This window comes from Ahaetulla prasina, chromosome 2 (assembly GCF_028640845.1).
Source record: "Ahaetulla prasina isolate Xishuangbanna chromosome 2, ASM2864084v1, whole genome shotgun sequence".
Taxonomy (NCBI): domain Eukaryota; kingdom Metazoa; phylum Chordata; class Lepidosauria; order Squamata; family Colubridae; genus Ahaetulla; species Ahaetulla prasina.
Window position 1 is genome coordinate 81590434 of NC_080540.1, and position 22738 is coordinate 81613171.

Genomic DNA, 22738 nt, shown 5'->3' on the forward strand with positions numbered 1-22738 from the left:
TAGGCGGTGCTCGCGGGAACGGAAGTTTCGATTGCCGTTAATTCGGCGCAGTCGACTGTTTAAAAGTTCCTCAGAAACGTTTGTTTCGCGCCATGCGTGAAAGGCCTACATAATGCGTTTGGGTTGTATGTCTTAAAACGTGCAATCTCACGTCCGTCGGAATCCTTGTGGCAATTGGGCCGGCTATCTGAAACTCTTGCGGGGAGCGGGGAAAAAAAACACCCCGATATAACCCTATGTCACATTTAAAAAAACAAGCACGGGAGGCGAGAAATAAATGCTGTTAAATGAGGATGAAAGAACAATGCCGAGTTGCATTCAAGGGCGATGCTTGGTCAGAATCCTACAAGACTCCTTCAGAATTGGGAGGTAAGCGAGGGGGGAAAAAAACTTGGAGGAAAACAAGCCGCTCAGCCGTGTCGCGCCTACAGCACCGTAAACTCGTAACACTTTACTGGGTTGAAAAGAGGAAGGTTACAAAGGAGAACAAATTCAAACTGTCTGCCTCCAGTTCCGGCGCCAACGATTGGAGCCAGGCTCGAAGGGGACGTTATCCCCCACCCCGGAGGACGAGGCGACCCGAATTCCCGCGCGCTCACGGCGCACGCCCTCCTCACGTGACTTTTCCCGCAGCGCGCGCGAGTGCCCTTCATCTTAGCGACGGGACCTGAAGCTCCCGGAGCCACCATGAATGTGGGCAAAAGGCCCGCTGTTGGCTTTGCTTCTTCTGCCGGCGAGAAGAAGCAAAGAGTCCAGGACTTACCGTTGTCTCCTGGCAGGGCTAGATAGGGAGGGAAACGGGGGTGGGGAGTGACATAGACCCGGGGTGGGGAGGGACTGGGCCGGTTGAGTACAGTAATCCCGACCCCGCCAAATTCGCTTGACAAATCTGCCTTTCGGATCTGTGGTGTGAAATCTCCATCTCGGCATCTTCTCCCAGGATTGGGTTGTCCCTCCAGAGTGAATCCTGTGAGCCAGCCTGCCTGCCTTCTTTTTTTTTTTGGAATTGCGCTCTTTCTAGTTCACTTTTTCCGCCCAAAGCAGGACAGGGAAAGTAAGTTTGTAGGGATGCGTGGAGGGGGGGGGAATGGGGATGGGGGGGGGGTCGCTGACGCAGAAATCGTCAGAAAAGGCTTCCCATAGGACGAAGATATGTGTGGTCTGTATGAATTTGATGTAAAGGCACAGCTGTGAGAGTCCTTTCGGTTATGAGGAACCCCAAGAGTAATAAAATGGTCACATTAAATCAATTGGTTCAATCGAATTGGTTCATTCGATTGAAAAGTCACGTCCTTTCGGCCCTTGCCCTGCTTATTATTTAATCTTGTTTGTTTCGATGGTTTTTCTGGCGCTGGTGTGCTGCTATTTGCTCTTTACATTCCTGTGGAAAAATCTGTGTTCCATTCCCTCCCCCCCCTTCTGGTAACTTGCAGCATCTTCATACTATCCCGCCGCCATGATAAAAAGCCCGTTTTCACTTACTTTTATTTTTGGAACAAGGATGGTGGGATAACTCTAGGAAGTTCCTATATTGTAAACTATTAGTGAGGAAGATTATCCTGGAACTGAAGTCATTTTAAAGATGTCTTGTTCCTAGCTTAATGTGGTTAGCCAAAAAGGATAGAACTTTCTGCCTGTCTAATATCTTTATATAAAATGAGGGACAAAACCCATTATTTGTGGCCTTATTTGCACTTGCATTCCTTCAGACTATATTGTACAAAAATACTAAACAAAGCATTCCATAGGTGTTTATAACTGGGTAACTTTTAGATATTTTAAAATGTTCTCTAAGTTTTTGTTTTAATACCACAACAGTAGCACTTTCATTAGTATCTCTTTCCAGATGTTTTCCACTTTGTTTACATGCTGTTGTATGTCATAGTTGTAAACACTGTATGTCATACTGTAAATACTGATGTTGTACATAGTTGTAAGTACTCTGCTTAAAATTGAATGCAGGCATTGATTTTGTGGAATGTATCTTGGTTGCTCTTTGATTTTCAATGTGTGGAAAATTTTGATTTGTCTTGATTGAATGGAAAAGTTCATTTTTTTTCTTCTGTTTCTGGAGTTAGGTAAGTTGTCGGACCTAGCCAACTTTGGCTGATTTTTAAAAAGCAAACAGCACCAAAGTTTATTAGCAATTGAACGAATTATTTATTCATTTGTTTGTCAAATTTAGATACCACCTTTTTCACAGAGTGAGTGAATGGGAGAACTTAAGAAATTCCAGAACTATGGGCTAGACTTGGGAGTTGAAACAGGAAATTAGAAACTATTTGTGTATTTTTTATACTTCCCACTATACTGCAAAACTGCTGCATGAGTTGTTTTGGAGATAAGACGAGAGAGGACCATAGGAAATATAGCCTAGGAAATACAGGATGTAATAATGCATACATATATAAAATATGTATGTATGTGTGTGTCTATATAAAATATATAAAAAAATATAAAATATTTATGTATAGTATGTAAAAATATATACAGTTAGTGTATGATTTACAACTACAATTGAGCCCAAAGTTTCTATTGCTAAGCAAGACATTTAAGTCCCATTTCACGGCCTTTCTTCCCACAGTTGTTAAGTGAATCACTGCAGTTGTTAAGTTAATAACATGGTTTTTAACTGAAACTGGCTTCCCCGTTGACGTTTGCTTGTCAGAGGGTCACAAAAGGTGATCACATGACTCTGGAATACTGCAACCGATCCAGCAGTTTGAAAGTGAGTGACCGTGAATAAATAGATGGGTACCACTTCAATGGGTAGGGTTAGTGGGGACATGAAAGTGCCCCCAACTGGGTGTCCTCCAGGCAGTGATGATGTTACCGGCTAATCCTTTCAACCCAAAGTGGTTTGGTGCTCCCATGACTGTAGTACTCCAGTAGCCAAGTGTCTGAATTTTGATCATGTGACCATGGGAATGTTGCACCAGTCATAAGTCACTTTTTCAGTAGCATTTTTAACTTTGAATAGTCATTAAATCGGGGTGAAATCTAAAAATTTTCCCTACCGGTTCTGTGGGTGTGGCTTAATTGATGGGCGTGGCTTGGTGGTCAGATGATTGGGTGGGTGTGGCCAATAACAATAAATAATAACAATAATAAAGTATATAAAACAATAAGAGGTACCAAAAACCAACTTTCACACTTTACACACACACAACACAACACAGCTGACTCACGCACAATGTAAAAGCAGCTGCACTTCACCCAAAATGACCCTTGCAACAAGCAGGAACCTCACATAGCCACAAAAAGCTCAAAAACCAACTTTCACACTTTACAGACCCACAACACAACACAACACAACACAACAGAACTGACTTATACACAATGTAAAAGCAGCTGCACTTCACCCAGAATGGCCCCTGCAACAAACAGGAACCTCACACAGCCACAAAAAGCTCAAAAACCTACTTTCACACTTTACACACACACACACACACATACCACAACTCAACTGACTCACATACACACACATAAAATGCCACATACAGCTTTGTGAGATTTTCTGTGTTTGTGTAGTTAGACCGAAAAACTACAGAAACGCCAAATTTCAGAAAGCTGCACAAATACTTAATTTTATTATTTTATTTTATTTATATTTTTTAGATCAGGGGTCTCCAACCTTAGTAACTTTGTAAGGTTTGTGGACTTCAGTTCCCAGAGTTCTTCAGCCAGCAAAGCAGGCAGATTCAGTGGCTGACTAGGAGATGGATTTCAGGCAGGCAGAATCAGTTGCTAGCTGATACAACTGATGTAAAGCATGGCTTTCCCAGCTGGAAAGGAGCAGTTAATTAGGTAACTGCCTTATCGCAGCCCAGAATCTCTTAAAAGGAGGTTTTCTACAAGCTCTTTGACTGAAGAGCTTGTAGAAAACATGTTTTTTTAAGGTTCTGGTGATGAGGAACTCAGCTGAGATCGCTTTTTTTTTTTACTTTTAAAAGCATTTTTTGGCTGAAGAAAAACAGCAGAGGCAGGGGGTGGGGCCAGGGATTTTTGCTACTGTTCTCCGAACCACCCGCCGCCATCGCTACTGGATTGAGCGAGCCGGTCCGAACCGGAAGCATTTCACCCCTGTATTAAATGAACTGTTGTAAGTTGAGGACTACCTGTACACAGAACAAACTTGCCTGCAAGGGCAATGTAGAAGGTCTCAGAAGGCAGGAAAAGGTTCATCTACAGGGCATCACATAGGTATACCTTGCAGCACCATTGCACATTGGGAGGCTGAGCATACACCATTTTGATGCTACCCTGTCCTGTCTGCTGATTTTGTGTTTTGTTTGTGCTATTCTTTTTTTAGTAGTGACTAAATTAGTGTATTGTGTGAAATTAAGCGTAAGCATGTATGTGCATGTTTTTGGACTAATGAACAGCCTCTTGAAATGTATCTGTCAAGACAGGACTACCATATATAATATCTGTTGATCATTGAATTATTTCTATTGAGCAAAAAAAAAACAATTATTTCCATTGAGCAAATAAAAAAACACAACAATTTAAAAAAATTGGTGAAGTACAAATGTCCAGTTACTAATTGACAAAATGATCCTTAAAAGTCAAAGAGAAAAAAAAATCTTTCTATGGCTCAGATACACTATAAAAAGACATTTCCACTTAATAAGATCAAAAAATGCATAGAAATTTTGTGATTAGTGAAAACATTATTTGAAAGTGTCAATGAATGCAGGGAAAACAAAGAAATTGGAAAAGTCAGAATTAGCAATGAAATATTTCAAGGTAACTTATTTATTTTAGCAATTATACTTTTTATATATAATTTAAGCAGAATCAAATACAAGTATACAACTCTCAAATGTCCAAAAATAATTCGTTTGCATCGTTATATATTCACAGATAACTGTAAAACATTTGCAAAATAAAAAGTAGAACTTGAATCTCTATAGCACCCATGTATTCACTGAGGATGGTGAAAGGGCAATTCAGTGTAGGTAAGCGTGCTTAGTAATTGAAGACAACAAAATAGTTGAAGATGGATTACAGCTAATGAATGGTAATACTATAAGACAATTGATGTTAGAAGGAGGATATAAATATTTAGAATTAATGTAGACCTCTGACTTACATGACTAAGTTAAGAAAATACTAGCTCTAATTATATAAGATGAATCTGAAAAATTTAAATGCAGGGAACATAATTAAACCCATAAACACTCAGGCTGCTCCTATTATACCACAGGTATAATTGATTGGACATGGGCTGAATTAGATATCCTTGATAGGAAAGTAAGGGTATTAATGATTATGAATCATGATTTCGATGTTGACAGATTTGTTGTAAATAAAATAGGAAAGGGATTATTCCAAGTAAAGCAAATGGTAGAATGAAAAAAATACAACTTGAATGATTATATCTAGCATAGTAACTGGTAGAAGTTTGCAAAGAGAAAGAAAACTACAAAGTATTACACGAAGTAAGCATCTGATAGTCAAACTAAAACCTAAACTCCTCATGGGCAATATATTTATATTTTATGAATTCAATTTATAAGGCTGCCTGTCTTAAGCATATTACCATGGGCAGCTAATAGAGAATAAAAACAAGGTAAAATATTATAACAATAAATAACTGTATATCACCCAAAATAAAATCAGACAGCATTATCAATATAATTTTGATACAGGCACGTCCAGGCAGGGTTACAGAACCAGGTTTTACAGAAAGCCAAAAGGGTCAGGGTAAGTCTAATCTCCAGAAGATGGCACCACAACAGAAAAGACTTCTCTTACGTCCTTCCAGATGACCCTCTCTAATAAATGGGACCCAGATTGTGCTCTGCTGCTGGAACTCACAACTTAGGTAAATATATTGAAGAAAAATCAAATTAAAATTTGACTTTGCTAAAAACTGCAATCCTTCATAAAGAAGCTGCAGTAACAATCACGGCAGCCAAAGCTATATAAACATCATTGAAGCCAAAATTGAGCACATTTCAGAAGAATTAACCTACAATACTGCATTTTAACCATTGCATCACCATGGCTCTTTCAATTGAAGTTGAAATATTTTGGAAGAGAAAGTAAATTATACTGCTAATAATAATCTGAACTCTTAAAACCATACCTATAGACTAGCCAAATATTTTGAAATTTTAAATTAATTGGACTTGACACCACTTCCTGCATACTGTGATGATACCTCCATGATTCTTATGCTCTTGGTTAAAAACCATATTGTTAGAAAATACAGTACTCGGTCTAAACACTATGATTTTAGATGAATAAGGTAAAGGTAAAAGGTTCCCCTCGCACATACGTGCTAGTCGTTGCCGACTCTAGGGGGTGGTGCTCATCTCAAAGCTGAAGAGCCAGCTTTGTCCGAAGACGTCTCCGTGGTCATGTGGCCTGCATGACTCAACGCCAAGGGTGCACGGAACGCTGTTACCTTCCCACCAAAGGTGGTCCCTATTTTTTCTACTTGCATTTTTACGTGCTTTCGAAACTGCTAGGTTGGCAGAAGCTGGGACAAGTAACGGGAGCTCACCCCATTACACGGCAGCACTAGGGATTCGAACCGCTGAGCTGCCGACCTTTCGATTGACAAGCTCAACGTCCTAGCCCCTGAGTTATTACTATTATTAGATATACAACAATATGTAATAATAGTTGTCAGTTCTTTAGTTGATGTTGGCTTTCCTTTAAATCAGGGGTGTCCAAACTTGGCAACTTTAAGACTTGTGGACTTCAACTCCCAGAATTCCTCAGTCAGCAAAGCATAGTAGAAGCTGGCTGAGGAATTTTGGGAATTGAAGTCCACAAGTCTTAAAGTTGCCAAGTTTGGACGCTGCTGCTTTAAATCAAGTTCTTCCCTAGAACCTAAGATGGTGTATCGGCCTAGTATATGTGTATATCCGAGTAGTATTGTAATTGACAGGGGAATTCTGTCAATGTGCAGTATCGTTCAAGACTTTTTGATATGGTACCCAGTGTGCCGATTATCATTAGGACTACCACATTTTATAATGGTGATAAAATTGGTATAGTATCATTGGATATTTTTAAAGCTTTTGATTCTGTACAATGGGAAGCTATTAAAGTAATTGTGGAGGCTTTAGGCTTTGGTAACAAGTTTACACATGTTATTTCAAAATTGTATCAAAAAAGTAGTGCAAGAGTGAAGGTGAATGGAATATTAACTGAAGAAATAAAATTAGAAGCGGGTACGAGACAAGGATGTCCCTTGTCCCCAACATTATTTTTATTGGCTATGGAAATCTTGACAAAAATGATAGAAAAAGATGAAGAATTAGAAGGATATAAGGGATATAAGATAAATTTGTATGCGGATGATACTTTAATTATTTTGAAAAATATAGAGAAAGACCTGAAAAAGATATATAAGCATTTGAAAGAATTTGAGGAAATGACAGGTCTGAAAGTAAATTGGTCAAAATCAGAATTATTGATGGATAGTAATGGTAATGAGCGCGAGAATATGCAAGAGCAATTTGGGATAAGGATTAAAAATACATTGAAATATTTGGGTATAATGCTTTCACTCAAGGTTAAAGAACTGAAAAAACTTAATTATGATGTGGTGATGAATGAAATTGAGAAGAAGATAGATAAATATAAAATGTTAAAGTTGTCTTGGTTTGGTAGAATTGCAATGTGTAAGATGATGTTGCTGCCCAAGTTTAATTTTTATTCGAGATGCTACCACTAAATTTGACAGAGAAAGATATTGAAGGATATCAGAAAAAATTGGATAAATTTTGCAATGGTGGGAAAAGACCTAGATTAGTGAAGAAAATGTGGTATCAAAATCAAAAGGAAGCTGGATTAGGAATCCCCAAATTATTTAATTATTATTGTGCATATGGTGTCCGGATAGTGGTAAAAATACTTAAAGGTGAAGGTAATCATTGGAGATTTAGAGTTAAGGGATATAGAGAAATTTGGATCAAGGTGGTTTTTAGATAAAGCAAACTCAAAATGTGTAATCAGAAGTTATTGGTTAAATGGATTAAGTAAAATGTGGAATAAATTTGTTAAAATTTTAATTCCGGATATAATCTTTTGGGAAGACAATTGGAAAATTGGCGATTAAAAATAATATAAGACGTAATGAAGTGATTAAAAATGAAAATATAGAAACTATTATAGATTGGTTAAAAGTTTTAGAAATGAAAGGAGGAACAAAGAAATTATTGAAAAATTAGGGTTAAGCTGGTTTGAAAAAATACAGATAGAAAAATGGACAAAAAAATTAAAGGAAAACTATTCGACAAATAGATGTGAAACTGAATTTGAATATTTAGTATCTCGGATTATGTAAGATGAAATTGGGCTAAAGGGACTCGTTAGTAGGGTTTATAAGATTATAAACTCTGATGAAAACTACAAAGAGTGATGAGGACAAATTGGGAAAAAGATCTTAATATTGAAATACCAGAGTCAGATTGGAATGTGAATTGGAATAGTAGAATTATGAGAACTTTATCTATAAGGATTAAAGAGCATAATTATAAAGTTGTTTGGAAATGGTATTTGACTCCAGTAAGATTGTCACAAATGGATAAAAAAATTAGTAAAAAATGTTGGAGATGTGAGATGGAATTGGGGACTTATGAACATATGTGGTATAAATGTGATAAGGTTAAAAGTTTTGGCAACAATTGGAGAAAATGATATTTGAAATGATGGGGAAAGTAATAACATTGAGAGTGGAAACTATATTATTGTTGGTAATTAAGGAAATAGAATTAACAAAATATGAAAAAGAATTGATTAGAATTATGATTATAATAGGTAGAATTATAATAGCTAGATATTGGAAACTAGATGTGATTTTTAGAATAGAAGAGTAGAATTATGAGAACTTTATCTATAAGGATTAAAGAGCATAATTATAAAGTTGTTTGGAAATGGTATTTGACTCCAGTAAGATTGTCACAAATGGATAAAAAAATTAGCAAAAAATGTTGGAGATGTGAGATGGAATTGGGGACTTATGAACATATGTGGTATAATTGTGATAAGGTTAAAAGTTTTGGCAACAATTGGAGAAAATGATATTTGAAATGATGGGGAAAGTAATAATATTGAGAGTGGAAACTATATTATTGTTGGTAATTAAGGAAATAGAATTAACAAAATATGAAAAAGAATTGATTAGAATTATGATTATAATAGGTAGAATTATAATAGCTAGATATTGGAAACTAGATGTGATTTTTAGAATAGAAGAGTAGAATTCTGAAATGTGGAAATTAGCTTTAAATGATAAAATGACATGTGATATTAAAATTAGAAGTGGTGTGTATAAAGAAGATATTTTCTGGAAGACTTGGAAACCATTCGTGGACTATGCGCTTGGAAAATTGGACGCCTCGGTACCTGTACCTCGAGAACGTGGATTTTGGCAATCATGAGGACATATCCGAAGACCCAAATCTTCCTTTTTTATGTATAGCACAAGGGTGGAATAATGTATTTTTTTTCCTGTTTGTAATATTAGAAAAAAGTAATAATAATAATAAAAAAAAAGGACTACCACAGCCAGTTTATGCCATAATCTTTCACTTTGATTTTCAGATCTTGATATTTTGTGATCTACTTCAGTTATCCCTTGGTATTGCCATATCAATTATTCACAATTTCTGTTGTGTTATGTTCCAAGATTATCAGTTTGTACTCAGAAATCCCAATTTTTTTCTTTTTAATTGTAATAGTTGAAATGTATGTGTTCTGTCCATGAACTAGGGCAGAGATTGGCAACTTTTTTGTAGCAAAAAGTATATTTCTGTTTTTGTTTGGATTTTTTACTCTGCAATTTTCTTAGCTTAATATAGGTGGTATGATGGTGACATTTGATATCACTCAACAGAGCTGGAATATTCATTTCAATTTAAACCGTTTATGAGTAAGTGGGGTGAAGTTAAATAAAGAAATGGCATTAAATTTATTGAATGATTGTTGTACATACTATCTATGTATAAACCACAAATTTTTGTGTGGTGTTAATTGGCAATTGTTGGCAAATTATGGCAGTCTTTCCCGCAATGTATCAGCAGTTGGGTGGGGCTTTCAAGAGGCCAAAGGATGATCACACTATACAAGATACATTGTATGTCTGAATAATTGGTTTCCCATGCTTTTGTCTTTAGAATGTATACAGTTTTCTGGAGTAATCACTCCCAATTGCTCATTTGAACTAATGGATTCCTATTTGTGGGTGAGAGTCTTACTATAAGAAATTTGAGTTCATAATTTTCCAAACTAGGAGCAATTGTTTCTCAGAGTAGATTTCTGACAGTCATTTAATGCTACAACCTATTCATGTTATGTGCCAGATTCTTTGTTCAGATACCTGCCTGCTCACAGGTACACATGCATTTAAGTCAGTGGTAGTCAACCTGGTCCCTACCGCCCACTAGTGGGCGTTCCAGCTTTCATGGTGGGCGGTAGGAGTTTTGTCCGATATTGAAGCACTTTCCTTTTTTTAAATTTAATTGACTTTTAAAAAATTTTTTCATAGCATTATTTAAAAACAATTTCATTAGGTTTTCGTAAAATTACCTGTGACAATTTAAATTTCTGAAAATATATATCGCCCGCGCATAAGTTTAGTTCACGCTACGTAAGTGAAACTAAATGGCGGTATAGTGCGACCGCAAACAAAAGAGCCTCGTCCCAGAATAGCTCGTGCATCTCCCTCCACACAACCCAACTGTAACAGACAAGCAGAGCTGGTAGCCGGCGACACCCCCCCCAACCCAATCCACGATGCGTTAGAGGCATGTGCAGACGAGATGCGCAGTTCTTGCAGATGAGAGGCATGTCATACATGGTGCATTACTATGGAACCGATGGGCAGTTAGAAAATTTTACTACTAATAGAGATATAAAAGTGGGCGGTAGGTATAAAAAGATTGACTACCCCTGATTTAAGTGAATGAGGTAATAAGGTATATTATATGTAATAGATGGGGGGGCTATAAAAATATTTTAATGCAAATTTGTGTTGGGTTTATGTCACATAAATCAGTTTACTTGTGTGGAGCACCTTCTCAGTGTTAGACATTGTAAGGAAATGTAATACTGATATTGAACACTCTGGTATGTCTGATATGATATGCTACTCCGAGGGCAAATATTAACCTTTCTCATGTGAAATGCTGTTTCTATTTATGTGGTATGAATAGAAATTTGCCTTGTATAGATCAAAGCAAGGGTGAGAACCCAATCTCATCTAGTGATTGCAGCCCCTCATCTGCCCAATAAGACTAGATAAGACTGGCCTTATACAGGAAAGTTTCACCTACTGATGCTACCTGTTTTCCTCTTGCACAAAAAAAATTATTTCATTCATTTTTGCTCCTACTTTATTCTTTGTGAAGTGATTCATCTGGCATATGCTCACTTTCCTAAAAAGAGAAGACATTAGGTGAACTATAAGAGTCTGTTTGTGCCTTCCAGGGATTGGGGAACATGCAGGATAGCTTTGGCTGATCTTCTGCCTTTTATCTGTTGCATCTTTTTCTCACTTGAAAGGGGAAAAGGGAAGGACGGGGCAGGGATGAGCAGAGTTGCTTTTGCCAGCATTCATGCTTCACTTGAGGTCCTGTGGACTGTATGGATAAATTTATGTTCAGAGATTCTCGATTCATGGTTTAAAGATTTGTTCAGCAATAGTTATACAAAATTAACCAGGCATGAATTTTTGAAGGCAATTGTACTACAACACCAGATTTTTTTCCTCCATAGGCAACTAATATATTTTTGAAGAATAAATTCCTTTGATCTCAGTGGAACTGTTAAGATATGATATTTTCAGTCATTGCAGAAGAGAGACTTCTCTGATCCATAAGATGTGAATCTGCATTTATCTACTTCTCAGTTGTTATTTGAGATTTATTGTGATCTGCTCTGTTAGCAGGTGCATGCAACTAGACCCAGAGGTATTCTTTGTTTGGGAAGCTGTTGAATGTATCATTACTTGATATATTCTGTTTAAATCCTAGTGTGTATAATAGTAAGGCTACTTGATCTATGATGCTGATTATCAATACTGTATTCAAGCCTATTGTTTGAACTTTAAAAATGAGAGTTATTTGGTTTTGGCTTTGTATTTGAGTTTTTTAAGCTGTCAAGATTGTGAATTATCTTACTGATAATTGCTTTCTGATTCGTCAAAGTGATAAATGATGAAGAGGGAAAGTAGCAGTCATAAAAAGGGTATTGTCAAGGATACCTTGAAAAATTCAAGTTTTCAAATGAAGCACATGTGGTTTTCTTTATTAATGGATCACCTTGGCTGTCTTCACTGAGAGAGAAAAATGTTCTGAAAAGTTTCAAGATGAAAAATAAAAATCCTTAATAACAAGCAGGGAATTAGAAAATCATCTTGGTAGCCAATGCATAGAATTAGTTGTAGCTATTATTTGGATAACTGTTCTGTTTGGCTGACACTGAGTATTGGTGTTAAACACCAGATTTTGAAAGACAAGAGTCTGGCAGTGGATGTGGGGAAAAGTATGAAAGCATGGCATTTTCAGTGCTTGTTCACTAAAGTCTTGGTCTCAATACTGTTAAGGGACAACAGTCTCTTTGAGTTTCAGAGGTGCTACGAGAGTTCTGTGATTAAATCTCTATAGGCCATTTTGAAAATGTAGAGTATAAGCATGAGTTATTATATACTCTAGTCACCAAGAGTAAAAAGCTAAAACTTGAAGGCACGATGAAGCATGAGCTGAAGGAACTAAGGACCAACACAAATCTTGCTTTTTGGGGGGTCTTCTCCAATGTATCTCAGTGAATTCCAAGACATTAATATAAGATAAAAACATATCTGGATTTATTCTGCACAGCATCATTCTGTAAGTTGAAGATAATAACGCTAAAACAGAGTTTTCTCTCTTCTCCGATTCTAGATGTCTTTTTATTACATCAAGAAATATGAAGAGAAGTTGCAGAACATCCTAATGAGTGTTTTGAAGACAATTCTGTTTATTTATGTTTTCCTCCTGTAATATTGGAGGTTGAAGTAATAGTTGAGAGAAAATTAAATACAGTTGCATCTTGATTTCTCTAGATATTGCATTCAGTGGTCCAAATTCTATTATTGTATTTTATATCATTATACCCATGATGCAAATGGTATAGTTTACAACATTTTCTATGCTATATTGATACACTTTGCTTTATTGGGCTTTGGGGAATAATCATCCAATTAGTCCATTAAAATATAGATTCATTGTATTTATTTATGTTTATATGATACAATTTGACATGCAACTTTTAATGTACAGATCAGTACACTAAAATGCTTTCCAACCTTTTTTATTTTCTGAGGCATAAGTTAAGAAATTCAGTAATAATAATAATAATAATAATAATAATAATAATAATAATAATAATAATAATAATAATAATAATAATAATAATAATAGGAAACTGATCAAGGAAAGAAGCAACTTAGAACTAAGGAGAAATTTCCTGACAGTTAGAACAATTAATAAGTGGAACGACTTGCCTGCAGAAGTTGTGAATGCGCCAACACTGGAAATTTTTCAGAAAATGTTGGATAACCATCTGTCTGAGATGGTGTAGGGTTTCCTGCCTGGGCAGGGGGTTGGACTAGAAGGCCTCCAAGGTCCCTTCCAACTCTGTTGTTATATTATATTAATATACTGTGGAAAGCAGTTTGGGTGTTCTATTTTTTTTACCTTGGTTAGCTTCAGTTAATGTTTAATCCCCATAAAGTAAGGATAAAGGTAAAAAGTTCCCCTCACACATATATGCTAGTCATTCCGGACTTTAGGGGGCGCTGCTCATCTCTGTTTCAAAGCTGAAGAGCCACTGCTGTCCAAAGACGTCTCCATGGTCATGTGGCCAGCATGACTAAATGCCAAAGGTGCATGGAACGCTGTTACCTTCCCACCAAAGGTGGTCCCTATTTTTCTACTTGCACTTTTACGTGCTTTCGAACTGCTAGGTTGGCAGAAGCTGGGACAAGTAACGGGAGCTCACCCCATTACGCGGCACTAGGGATTTGAACCGCTGAACTTTCGATTGACAAGCTCAGTGTCTTAGCCGCTGAGCCATCACATCCCTCCCCATAAAATTATTATTATTATTATTTGGTTAATAAATAGCAAAATTTGCCTACAGGACAGGAATTGTGAGCCACTTCAGAATTGGTATATGTTACCAATGTAACTTGGTTGCCAGAGTGCAAACTACACACTTAAATTCACATTCTTTATTAAGAATAGCATACATATCCAGCACATCCTTCTTCTGGATATAGAAGAAGTTTGGCCTTTTTATAATGAAGGACAAACATTTGTAGAAAAAAGAATGTTGCTTCCATCACTTCAAAAGCTGTGATGAATATTTGCAGTCCCCCAAAAGTTGGAGAAGTCCAAAAGTTCAGGATGGTAGAAATAGTTAAAACATGTAACCAGAAATTTATGCTGTGTTGTCTAATTTTTATTTTATTTTTCTCTTTAAACTATGGCATTAAATATTCATCCTTCATTTCTACTTCAGATTATCTTCACTATTATATTTTATATTTTTCTTGAGATCTTCTAATCTATAAAAATAATTTTAAACCTTAGCAGTCACTCTCATATAGTGGATCTCAATTCTCTCTCTCTCTTTAAGAGATTTTGTTCAAAGGCCTCTTTATTGTGGTATCTCTGAAGCACAACATTTTGGAAAGATTTTTTTTTTCTTAACTCATTTGCTCGGCGTCTTGGTAATCTCTGTGAAATACATTCAAGGTCTGTGTTTCAATTCTTAAAGTTTAAAAGTTTTATTGCATTGCATTATTGCCTTGAAATAACATTTTATTTTGTTTATTTTCCTGTACGGAAAGAAAAGGCTAAATGCTCTACCATGTATACTTGTTGATAAGCCAAGAATTTTAGGTGCCAAAAATTGGGTTTCGCTTGATTGCAGACCACAGCTCAAATTTTTAAGGCAATCATGGCCCGAGCGCACATATAGGAGCCAATTACTTAGCAGTATCCTGTTAAAAATTGGAGAGTCTGCTTATCTAAAAATGGACTTATCCATTAGTATACATAGTAGATACCAGACCTCTGTGGCACATGGCCAAGAGGTGGTGCTATAAAAATTATTTCAATGTTTTGCATTTCAACATTTTAATTTTCAGAAAGATAGACCAGTGTGTGGGAGTCCTACTTCTTTTGCATACCAAAGTTGATAGGTGAGCAAATAATAGAATTGTACTGTTGTTCTTTATAATGTAGCATGATCCCATTTTTCTATTTGATGCCAATTCATATCAAAACAGTTTCCCACCACTGCAATTATTCTACCATCAGGAAATGGGTTTATATAGCACAGTATGAAGGAATAGGCTTTATTCTGTGACTTTTGTTGATTAACAAGGATACTGTTTAGAAAGCTAAGAGAAGAAAAGGTTTTGCAATGTTGCCCCCTTCCCTTAGTTATCTCACAGTCCATACAGCTTTCACTGATAAAGCTTTTTGTATAACTCTTGCTATGTATAGTTGTCAGAGTTAGGAGAAAGACAAGTAAAAATATAATTAAAATTTACTTGTCTTTCTTCTAACTCTTAGCATGTCCAGAGCTAATAGTCACAGATTTTCTCAATGTTGTACCTGCAAAGTACCTTTTCTGGAATTAATGTAGTGTAGCCCAGTAGAGGGCACAATGAGTACGCTGTTTAGCAAGAAGCTTAATAAAAAAAAAGGAAACACAAGTGTTCTTGACCTTTTCCTTCCTCAAAGTGTCATTTAATCATTTTGCCATTCTTCTCACCTCTGCCTCATTTCTACAGTGTACCAAGCCCTTGTGAGTGACAGTGTCTGAAAAATGTAACCCCATCCTACGCCTAACTGAATATGAAAACTGCAATTGCTTCTCATATATTGGTTTTCCCTTCTAGATCTCTGAATCTTAACTGATTCCCTTCCTTTCATCTGGTGGATTCTGCCCGGTATTGGAGAAGCCAATGTGATATTGGGAAGGATGGCTGGTGGTTCCTGATATTAAATGTGTAACTTTTGCACAAGGGTTAACTAAGCTCTTTTCCCATTTCCCCCCCCCCTTTTCCTTTAGAATATGCAATTAGTTTTTGTTATACCACCTTAATCTGCTTTAAAAGGTACCCTTAATTGGATGAGCAGGGATTTATGAAAACGTCTCTTAATGCTCTCGATTTACCATTCAATATGATTAGAATGGAATCTAGGGTGTTTCACTTCAAGGTAATAAGGCAACATTCTGTCAAAAGGAAAGGAAACCAACTAAAAAGCTTTAATGCATTTTGTTTCAGTGGAAAAAATGCCAAAGAAGAAGCGGAAAACTGCAAACGAGCCTGATTCCAAAGATCAGGGAGAAGAAGAAGAGCCAAGGGACCTGTCAAATGCAAAGTTAACACATTCTGCAGACACATTCATTATCATTTCTGACAGCGATGGAGAGGTGAGTGAACAAGAGCATAAACAAAATAAATATTGACTTTGGGGATCTAGTTATATATCAATATATATGATTGAAATGAGTTCAGGCACTTGAAAATCTCCCATATAAAAGCAGAGGTGAAATATATTTTATTTATTTATTTAGTGAATTTATTTGCTGCCTATCTCGTATATATAGTAGGAGCCACTCTATTTTTTAAAATCCACGTCCAAATGTCCCAGAAGGCGTGAGTTGATGTGATGACATCACAGTGTTGTAATTTATTTATTTATCATACTTATATAATCGCTTATCTGACAAGAAAGTGATTCTGGGCGGTGTATACAAAACTTAATTATAAAAAATACATAAGTCACAATTAAAAATAAAAAGAGGTACACAAAAACAGGAGAGGATGATATTAACCACAGTAAGTGAGCCATCTCAAAATCTACCCAATCCTAGAATTCCCAGGCCTGATAACATAGCCAGGCCTTGAGGAACTTGTGGAATGTTAAGAGGGATGGATCTTCTCTGAGGGGAGAAGATTCCACAAGGCAGCCACTGTGGCAAACAAAGCACATCAGGGACCCACCAAATGCAATTCCCTGGCAGATAGGACCCATAGCAGGCGCCTCTGCCAGACCTGATAGGGTGGGAGAGGCAGTCTTTCAGATAACCCAGCCCCATGCCATGGAGAGCTTTAAAGGTAAAAATCAACACCTTGAATTAGACCCGGAAGCAGACTGAAACCTATCTAGCTCACAGAGTAAAGATGTATACCGCCCTACATGCACATGTAACTGCCCATGCCACCACCATGTTTTGCACTGGATGAAGCTTCTGGATAACTTTCAAAGACAGTCCCATGTAGAGCACGTTATAGAATCCAAATGTGAGGTAACTAGAGCAAAAGGATTGTTATGGTTTTTAAAGTATAAATTGGGTCTACTTAACATACTGAGATTGCTTCTTTCCCAATCTTTCATGTGTAGCATCTACGAGTTAACGATAAATGCATTTATCCCATTTTTATCCTCCATTTTTGTTAGTAATATAAAATATTTTAATGTTCTACAAAATTCAAAAATTCAAATTTATTTAATTACAGTCAATAATCAGCAAAGTTAATTCATAGAAAGCAGGATTCTATATTAAAAATAGAAATGAAAATGTATTAACTTTACATACTATTACATACTGGAAAGCACTGTTGCTTTGATAACATTATTCCTAGCTGACTAAGGGGTGGTCAAAAGCCAGCTTCTACCGTGTTTCCCCGAAAATAAGATCCTGTCTTATATTTTTTTGAACCCTGAAATAAGGGCTTCGCCTTATTATGAGAGGGGGTTATTTTGGGGGTGCAAGAAGTGGCGAGCGTGGCCACCTCATGGCTGCTGCTGTGTTGCACTGCCACAGACACTCGTCAGCTTTTCGCTGGGGCAACCAAAGGGGGGAATTTCCCTGGCATTCTTGGCCCTTGCCCACCTCCCATTCATCCTTCTCCCTCGCCTGCAAACTCCTGCCCTGTTCCCACCTCTCAGCCGGGCAGTTCCCGGCAGCCCCAGATGCTCAAACCTTTTGCCCACCCAGCTCCCTTTTCCACAGCACCCGGCTCTTTATTGAGGGCGGTGGCATGTGAGGCGGGGAAGAAGTGAGACACGTGGAGCGTGATGGGGCTCCTCTTGCTGTCTCTTCTCCCCCTCTCTCCGGGCATGGCAGGGCTTCCTGCCTCTGCTCAAATTGGATGCAATTTGGGGGTGGCAAGTGGGGAGGGGTGGGGCCAGGGACACACGAGACATGCATCTTACCTGCCTTGCAGCTCCGTTTTGTGTCTCACCATTGTTTGCAGGCAAACACGTTGTAGGGTAAAAACAAACTTCTCGCAAGTTTGAGAAGTTTAAACTCACTAGGTTTTTTTTACCCTGTAACATGTTTGCCTGCAATGGCAAGACATGCAACAGAGCTGCAAGGCAGGTAAGACACATCTCACGTCTCCCCAGCTCCACCCCTCCCCACCTGCCACCCCCAAATTGCATCCAATTTGGCAGGAAGCCCTGCCATGCCCAGCGAGAGGGGGAGAAGAGATGGCAAGGGGAGCAAGCCCTGTCTCGCTCCATGCATCTTGCTTTCCCCCCACCCCACCTGCCACCCCCCTTGATAAGAGGTGGGCACTGTGGAAAAGGGAGCAGGGTGGGCCACCGGTTTTGACCATTTCGGGCTACTAGGAGTCGCCCGGTGGAGAGGCAGGAACGGGGTAGGCATTTGCAAGCAATTGCTTCCCCTTTGCCTTCTCTTCCAAAAGCCACTTCTGCAGCAGAAGACTCGCACCTCGCGCCGGCTTTCCGAAGGGTATTGTAGCAGCAGTGGTGCACAATTTTTTAACCCTTATTTCATCCCGATCCCATGGCCCAGTATGGTCAGGACAAAATGAGTCCTTCGGGAGAAGGGCGGTATAAAAATTGAATTATTATTATTATTATTATTATTATTATTATTATTATTATTATTATTATTATTAATAATAATAATAATAATAATAATAATAATAATAATAATAATAATAATAATAATAATAAGGTAAAAAAATTGTGGATAGCTGCTGCTACAATACCCTTCGGAAGGCCGCCACCAGGCACATGGGATGCATCGCTTGGCCTCCTGCTGCAGAAGTGGCGCAATCGATGGCTTGCTGAAGGTGCTGGCCGGAGCGCATCCATGAGGCAGCTGTTCCATGGACGGAATTGCCTGCTGTGACCGTCAGGATTAGGCAAGGAGGGTGCGAGGTGTGTGAGGTGAGTCGTTTGGCCTCTGGCTTCTTTTGCAGCCGCAATTGGCTGCAAAAGTGGCTGTGCTTGCTGGAGGCGACGGTATAAGCGGTACCTGTGAATCAGCTATGAATGGCAGCAATTAAGGGACCGAGAAGCCCTGAGGTAACCAGGGAAATGAAGGGCACCTCCTGTGCCGGCCACACCCACTCCATCACTAGGGCTTATTTTTGGGGGAAGGCGTATATTTACGCCCACCCCAAAAATCAGGCTTGGCCTTATTTTCTAGACATGTCTTATTATCAGGGAAACACAGTATCTAGAAAAAGAAATCATGCATCAATTTAATTTTTCAGTGAATTAAGAAGCTCTTAATATGTAGCTCATTTTTAGAGCCCTACTTGATCTTATGAAGAGATGATTGAGGGTTAAATAACATCAACAAAAAACTGCTGCAGCTAATGTTAGAAGTAAATGATTCTAGCTCTTCTAGATACCAGATATCCATCAAGGGACTTTAAAGATAGTATCAGAAAAAAAAATCTTATAAAATTCTTAAATGCTGTCATATTTTGAAATTTGCTTGGAAGTCTGCTTAATGAGAAATGTCTAAAAGTTTTGGGGATAACAATTCATTCCAAAATGCTTCCTTTGATACTCATTTTCTTTTAATGTTAAATTCTCATGATAGCATCAACTTGTAAAAGTGTTGTTTACTGGTACTATATGAACAGATGTACAAATGAACTAGACTAAGATAGGAGCTGTATTCTGTCCAATGTAACAAAGCTATGTTTAATCACTAAATCAGATTGTTGCCATTCTGTAGCATTCAGTACAGTATTCAGTATCAAATGTAGCAATTCTTAATTTGCTGCTAGTAATATTAATGTTTTATGAATTAACAGTTGCATTTTTGATTTTAGAAATGATCTAAGTTTTTCTATAAACTGAATTTAAGCCCTGTGAAATTGCTGATAGATTTTAATTTGCTAATGTAGGCTTACAGTTTTTATAGCTTTGCCCAATTTTTTTTTTTAAAGACGATTATGATTACAGTATTTACACATTGCCTAGAGAATTTCAGCTCTAATTAGTAGATTTGTGTCTAGTATTTTAATGGCCAATATTGATATAATTATTATTTGAAAATACTAAAAAACAGCTGCAGATGTTAAAAGGGAAAAACCTTTACAGTTAATAATATGGCAATTAACACCTGTATATTTATTAGAAATCTTCTCTCTTAAGAAAACTCTTTTAAAGAACTATATGATTACTTCTTTGTGCTGAACTTTGAACCAGACAAATACGTTAAGCAAACTTTGGATTTGTTGCAGAATACAGCAGAATTTTAGCTCTACTTGAGACAATAGATCTACTGCTGGTTATAAGCATTTATATTATTGTGTATACATTTGAAAGCAACCCCCCCCAAAAAAAACAAACAAAAAAACTAATTTTTTCTACGAATAATTCTGTTAACTATTTGGTGCTTTGGTTTGTATCTTTCAATATCTAAACCAGTGTTTCTCAACTTGTCAACTTTAAGATGCGTAGACTTCAACCCTTAGAACTCTCCAGACAGAAAGGTGAAGTGTACACATCTTAAACTTGCCAAGGTTAAAAAACATAGATCTGAACAATACATTCTGATGGCATTATTTCTCTTATTGCAGAATAATATATACACAAGCCGGCCATAAAAGAGCCCATTTGGTTTTGTCTTAAGTGAAAACTTTTCTCAACATGTTTAGGGAATGGATTTATTCCATTTGCCTTCTCTATTAATATAACCTTACCTTTCATTTTGTTTCTTGAAAAAATATTTTCTTGGAATTGTGAAAATTATTTTGACTTTTCAAATTTCTGGTTGCCTTATAATAAAAGGACACAAAAGTCTGGCCTAATGTACTATATACAGTTTTATAAAGGAGTTCATTCTATTTCATCTAGCAGCATTTGGATGAGGTTCCTTATGATTCACCAATATAAAGGGAAACTCTAATCAGAGATTAATTGAACTGTTATTATTCCAGCAGCCTTTCATCAGACATCTTTAGAACTAGTCTCTAGTATTGTTTTTGAATTGGGGTGTTTTGGAGCAGTTGCAGCTGGAAAATCTCCTATGTGTCTTTGGTGTATCTCTGGCAGATTGCATTTTCTGTCGTGCTTTATTGTCAATGCCATTTATGCTGTCTCGCAACTTTTTAAAACCTTTTTTTGCACAGGCTTTGTTTGTTTCAGCATCTGCTAAGGCTAATCAAGAGAAGTGTTTCTGCCCAGTTGCTTGATCATTGTCATTTGCGTCTGAACAGTACAAGCAGATGACAAAAGTGACTTGAGACAGACTACTGTATATAATTAGTGTATTCATCAGTTTTTACTGCTGTTGATCAAAAAATGTAGTTTTCTAACAGACTTGTGTGTAGTTAATAAGCTGGATTCTTGTATTTGCTGCATTTGTACCCCACCTTTCTCCACTGAGTCCAAAGCCATCCAGTGAAGTAATTCACAATAGAATATAATTACTAACTAAATTGTTCCATGTTGAAACCCAGTGTCTGTCCATTGTGTCACACTCATTGTTTCAGTAAGATCAGATAATCAGCAAGTTATGTTATGTGACAGAAAACCCCAAAAATGAACATATCTTTTCTTTTATGTACACTGAGAGCATATGCACCAAGACAAATTCCTTGTGTGTCCCATCACACTTGGCCAATAAAAAATTCTATTCTAAATAGAATTTTTAGAATTTAGAATTCTATTCTAAAAAAGGAAAATATGCAGTACTGTTTGAATAAATGCAATTCAGGCAATGCTGGGGATTTCTGTTGACTATTATGGTGGATTGCATTCTTGATACTGACTTAATAATTTCCTCTGTTGAGATTGTATTCATTGTCCCCATGTAGTTAATTCATCTGGAACTATTAGGCTATCCTATTTCCCTTTCCCTTTTAAAAACTTCCACTAAGTCTTCTAAATTTTTCTTTAAAAAATCAAAACAAGAAATGCCACATTATAAGTTATACTACACTTGTAACTGAATCTGTGAATTTGCCAAACCATAGCTGTTGAAACAAGTTTATATCTTTTCTAAGAAAGTACAGAATCTATTTACACTAATATAGATTGCTGGTTCATCTTGATAAATACGTCCTTTTTTATTGAATATATTCATTACTATGTTGAAAACCACACAAGGTATATCACTGTAGAATGGTTAAAGCAGAAGAAAGGTAATATTTTGGAATGGCCAAGTCAAATGCCCAAGGTTGACTCAGCCTTCCATCCTTTATAAGGTAGGTAAAATGAGGACCCAGATTGTTGGGGGCAATAAAAAGTTGACTTTGTATATAATATACAAATGGTGAGACTATTGCTTAACACAATGTAAGCCACCCTGAGTCTTCGGAGAAGGGCGGGATATAAATTCAAATTTAAAAAAAAAATCCTGACCTTAACCCTACAGAAATGTGGAAGGACCTGAAGCAGGCAGTTACTCTGAGGAAGCCCACCAACATCCCTGA

General features: G+C 37.1%; 1 protein-coding gene across 8 annotated transcripts in view; it reads left to right on the top strand.

Annotated features, from left to right (window-relative positions):
- Positions 1-34: 34 nt before the first annotated feature.
- UIMC1 (ubiquitin interaction motif containing 1) overlaps positions 35-22738 on the top strand; it is a 91876-nt gene continuing 69172 nt past the window's right edge. For 3 of the 8 annotated variants that reach the window (XR_009153851.1, XR_009153852.1, XM_058173034.1), the window contains exons 1-2: positions 36-369; positions 16307-16455. Coding sequence is in view for 5 of the 8 variants with exons in the window: in XM_058173034.1 (XP_058029017.1) it covers positions 288-369; positions 16307-16455 (231 nt within the window). In the remaining 3 variants the exon portion in view is untranslated. Of the gene's footprint in view, positions 370-822; positions 1055-16306; positions 16456-22738 lie in introns of those variants that run through there. The other 5 variants (XR_009153853.1, XM_058173035.1, XM_058173030.1 and 2 more) reach the window with 5 other exon arrangements.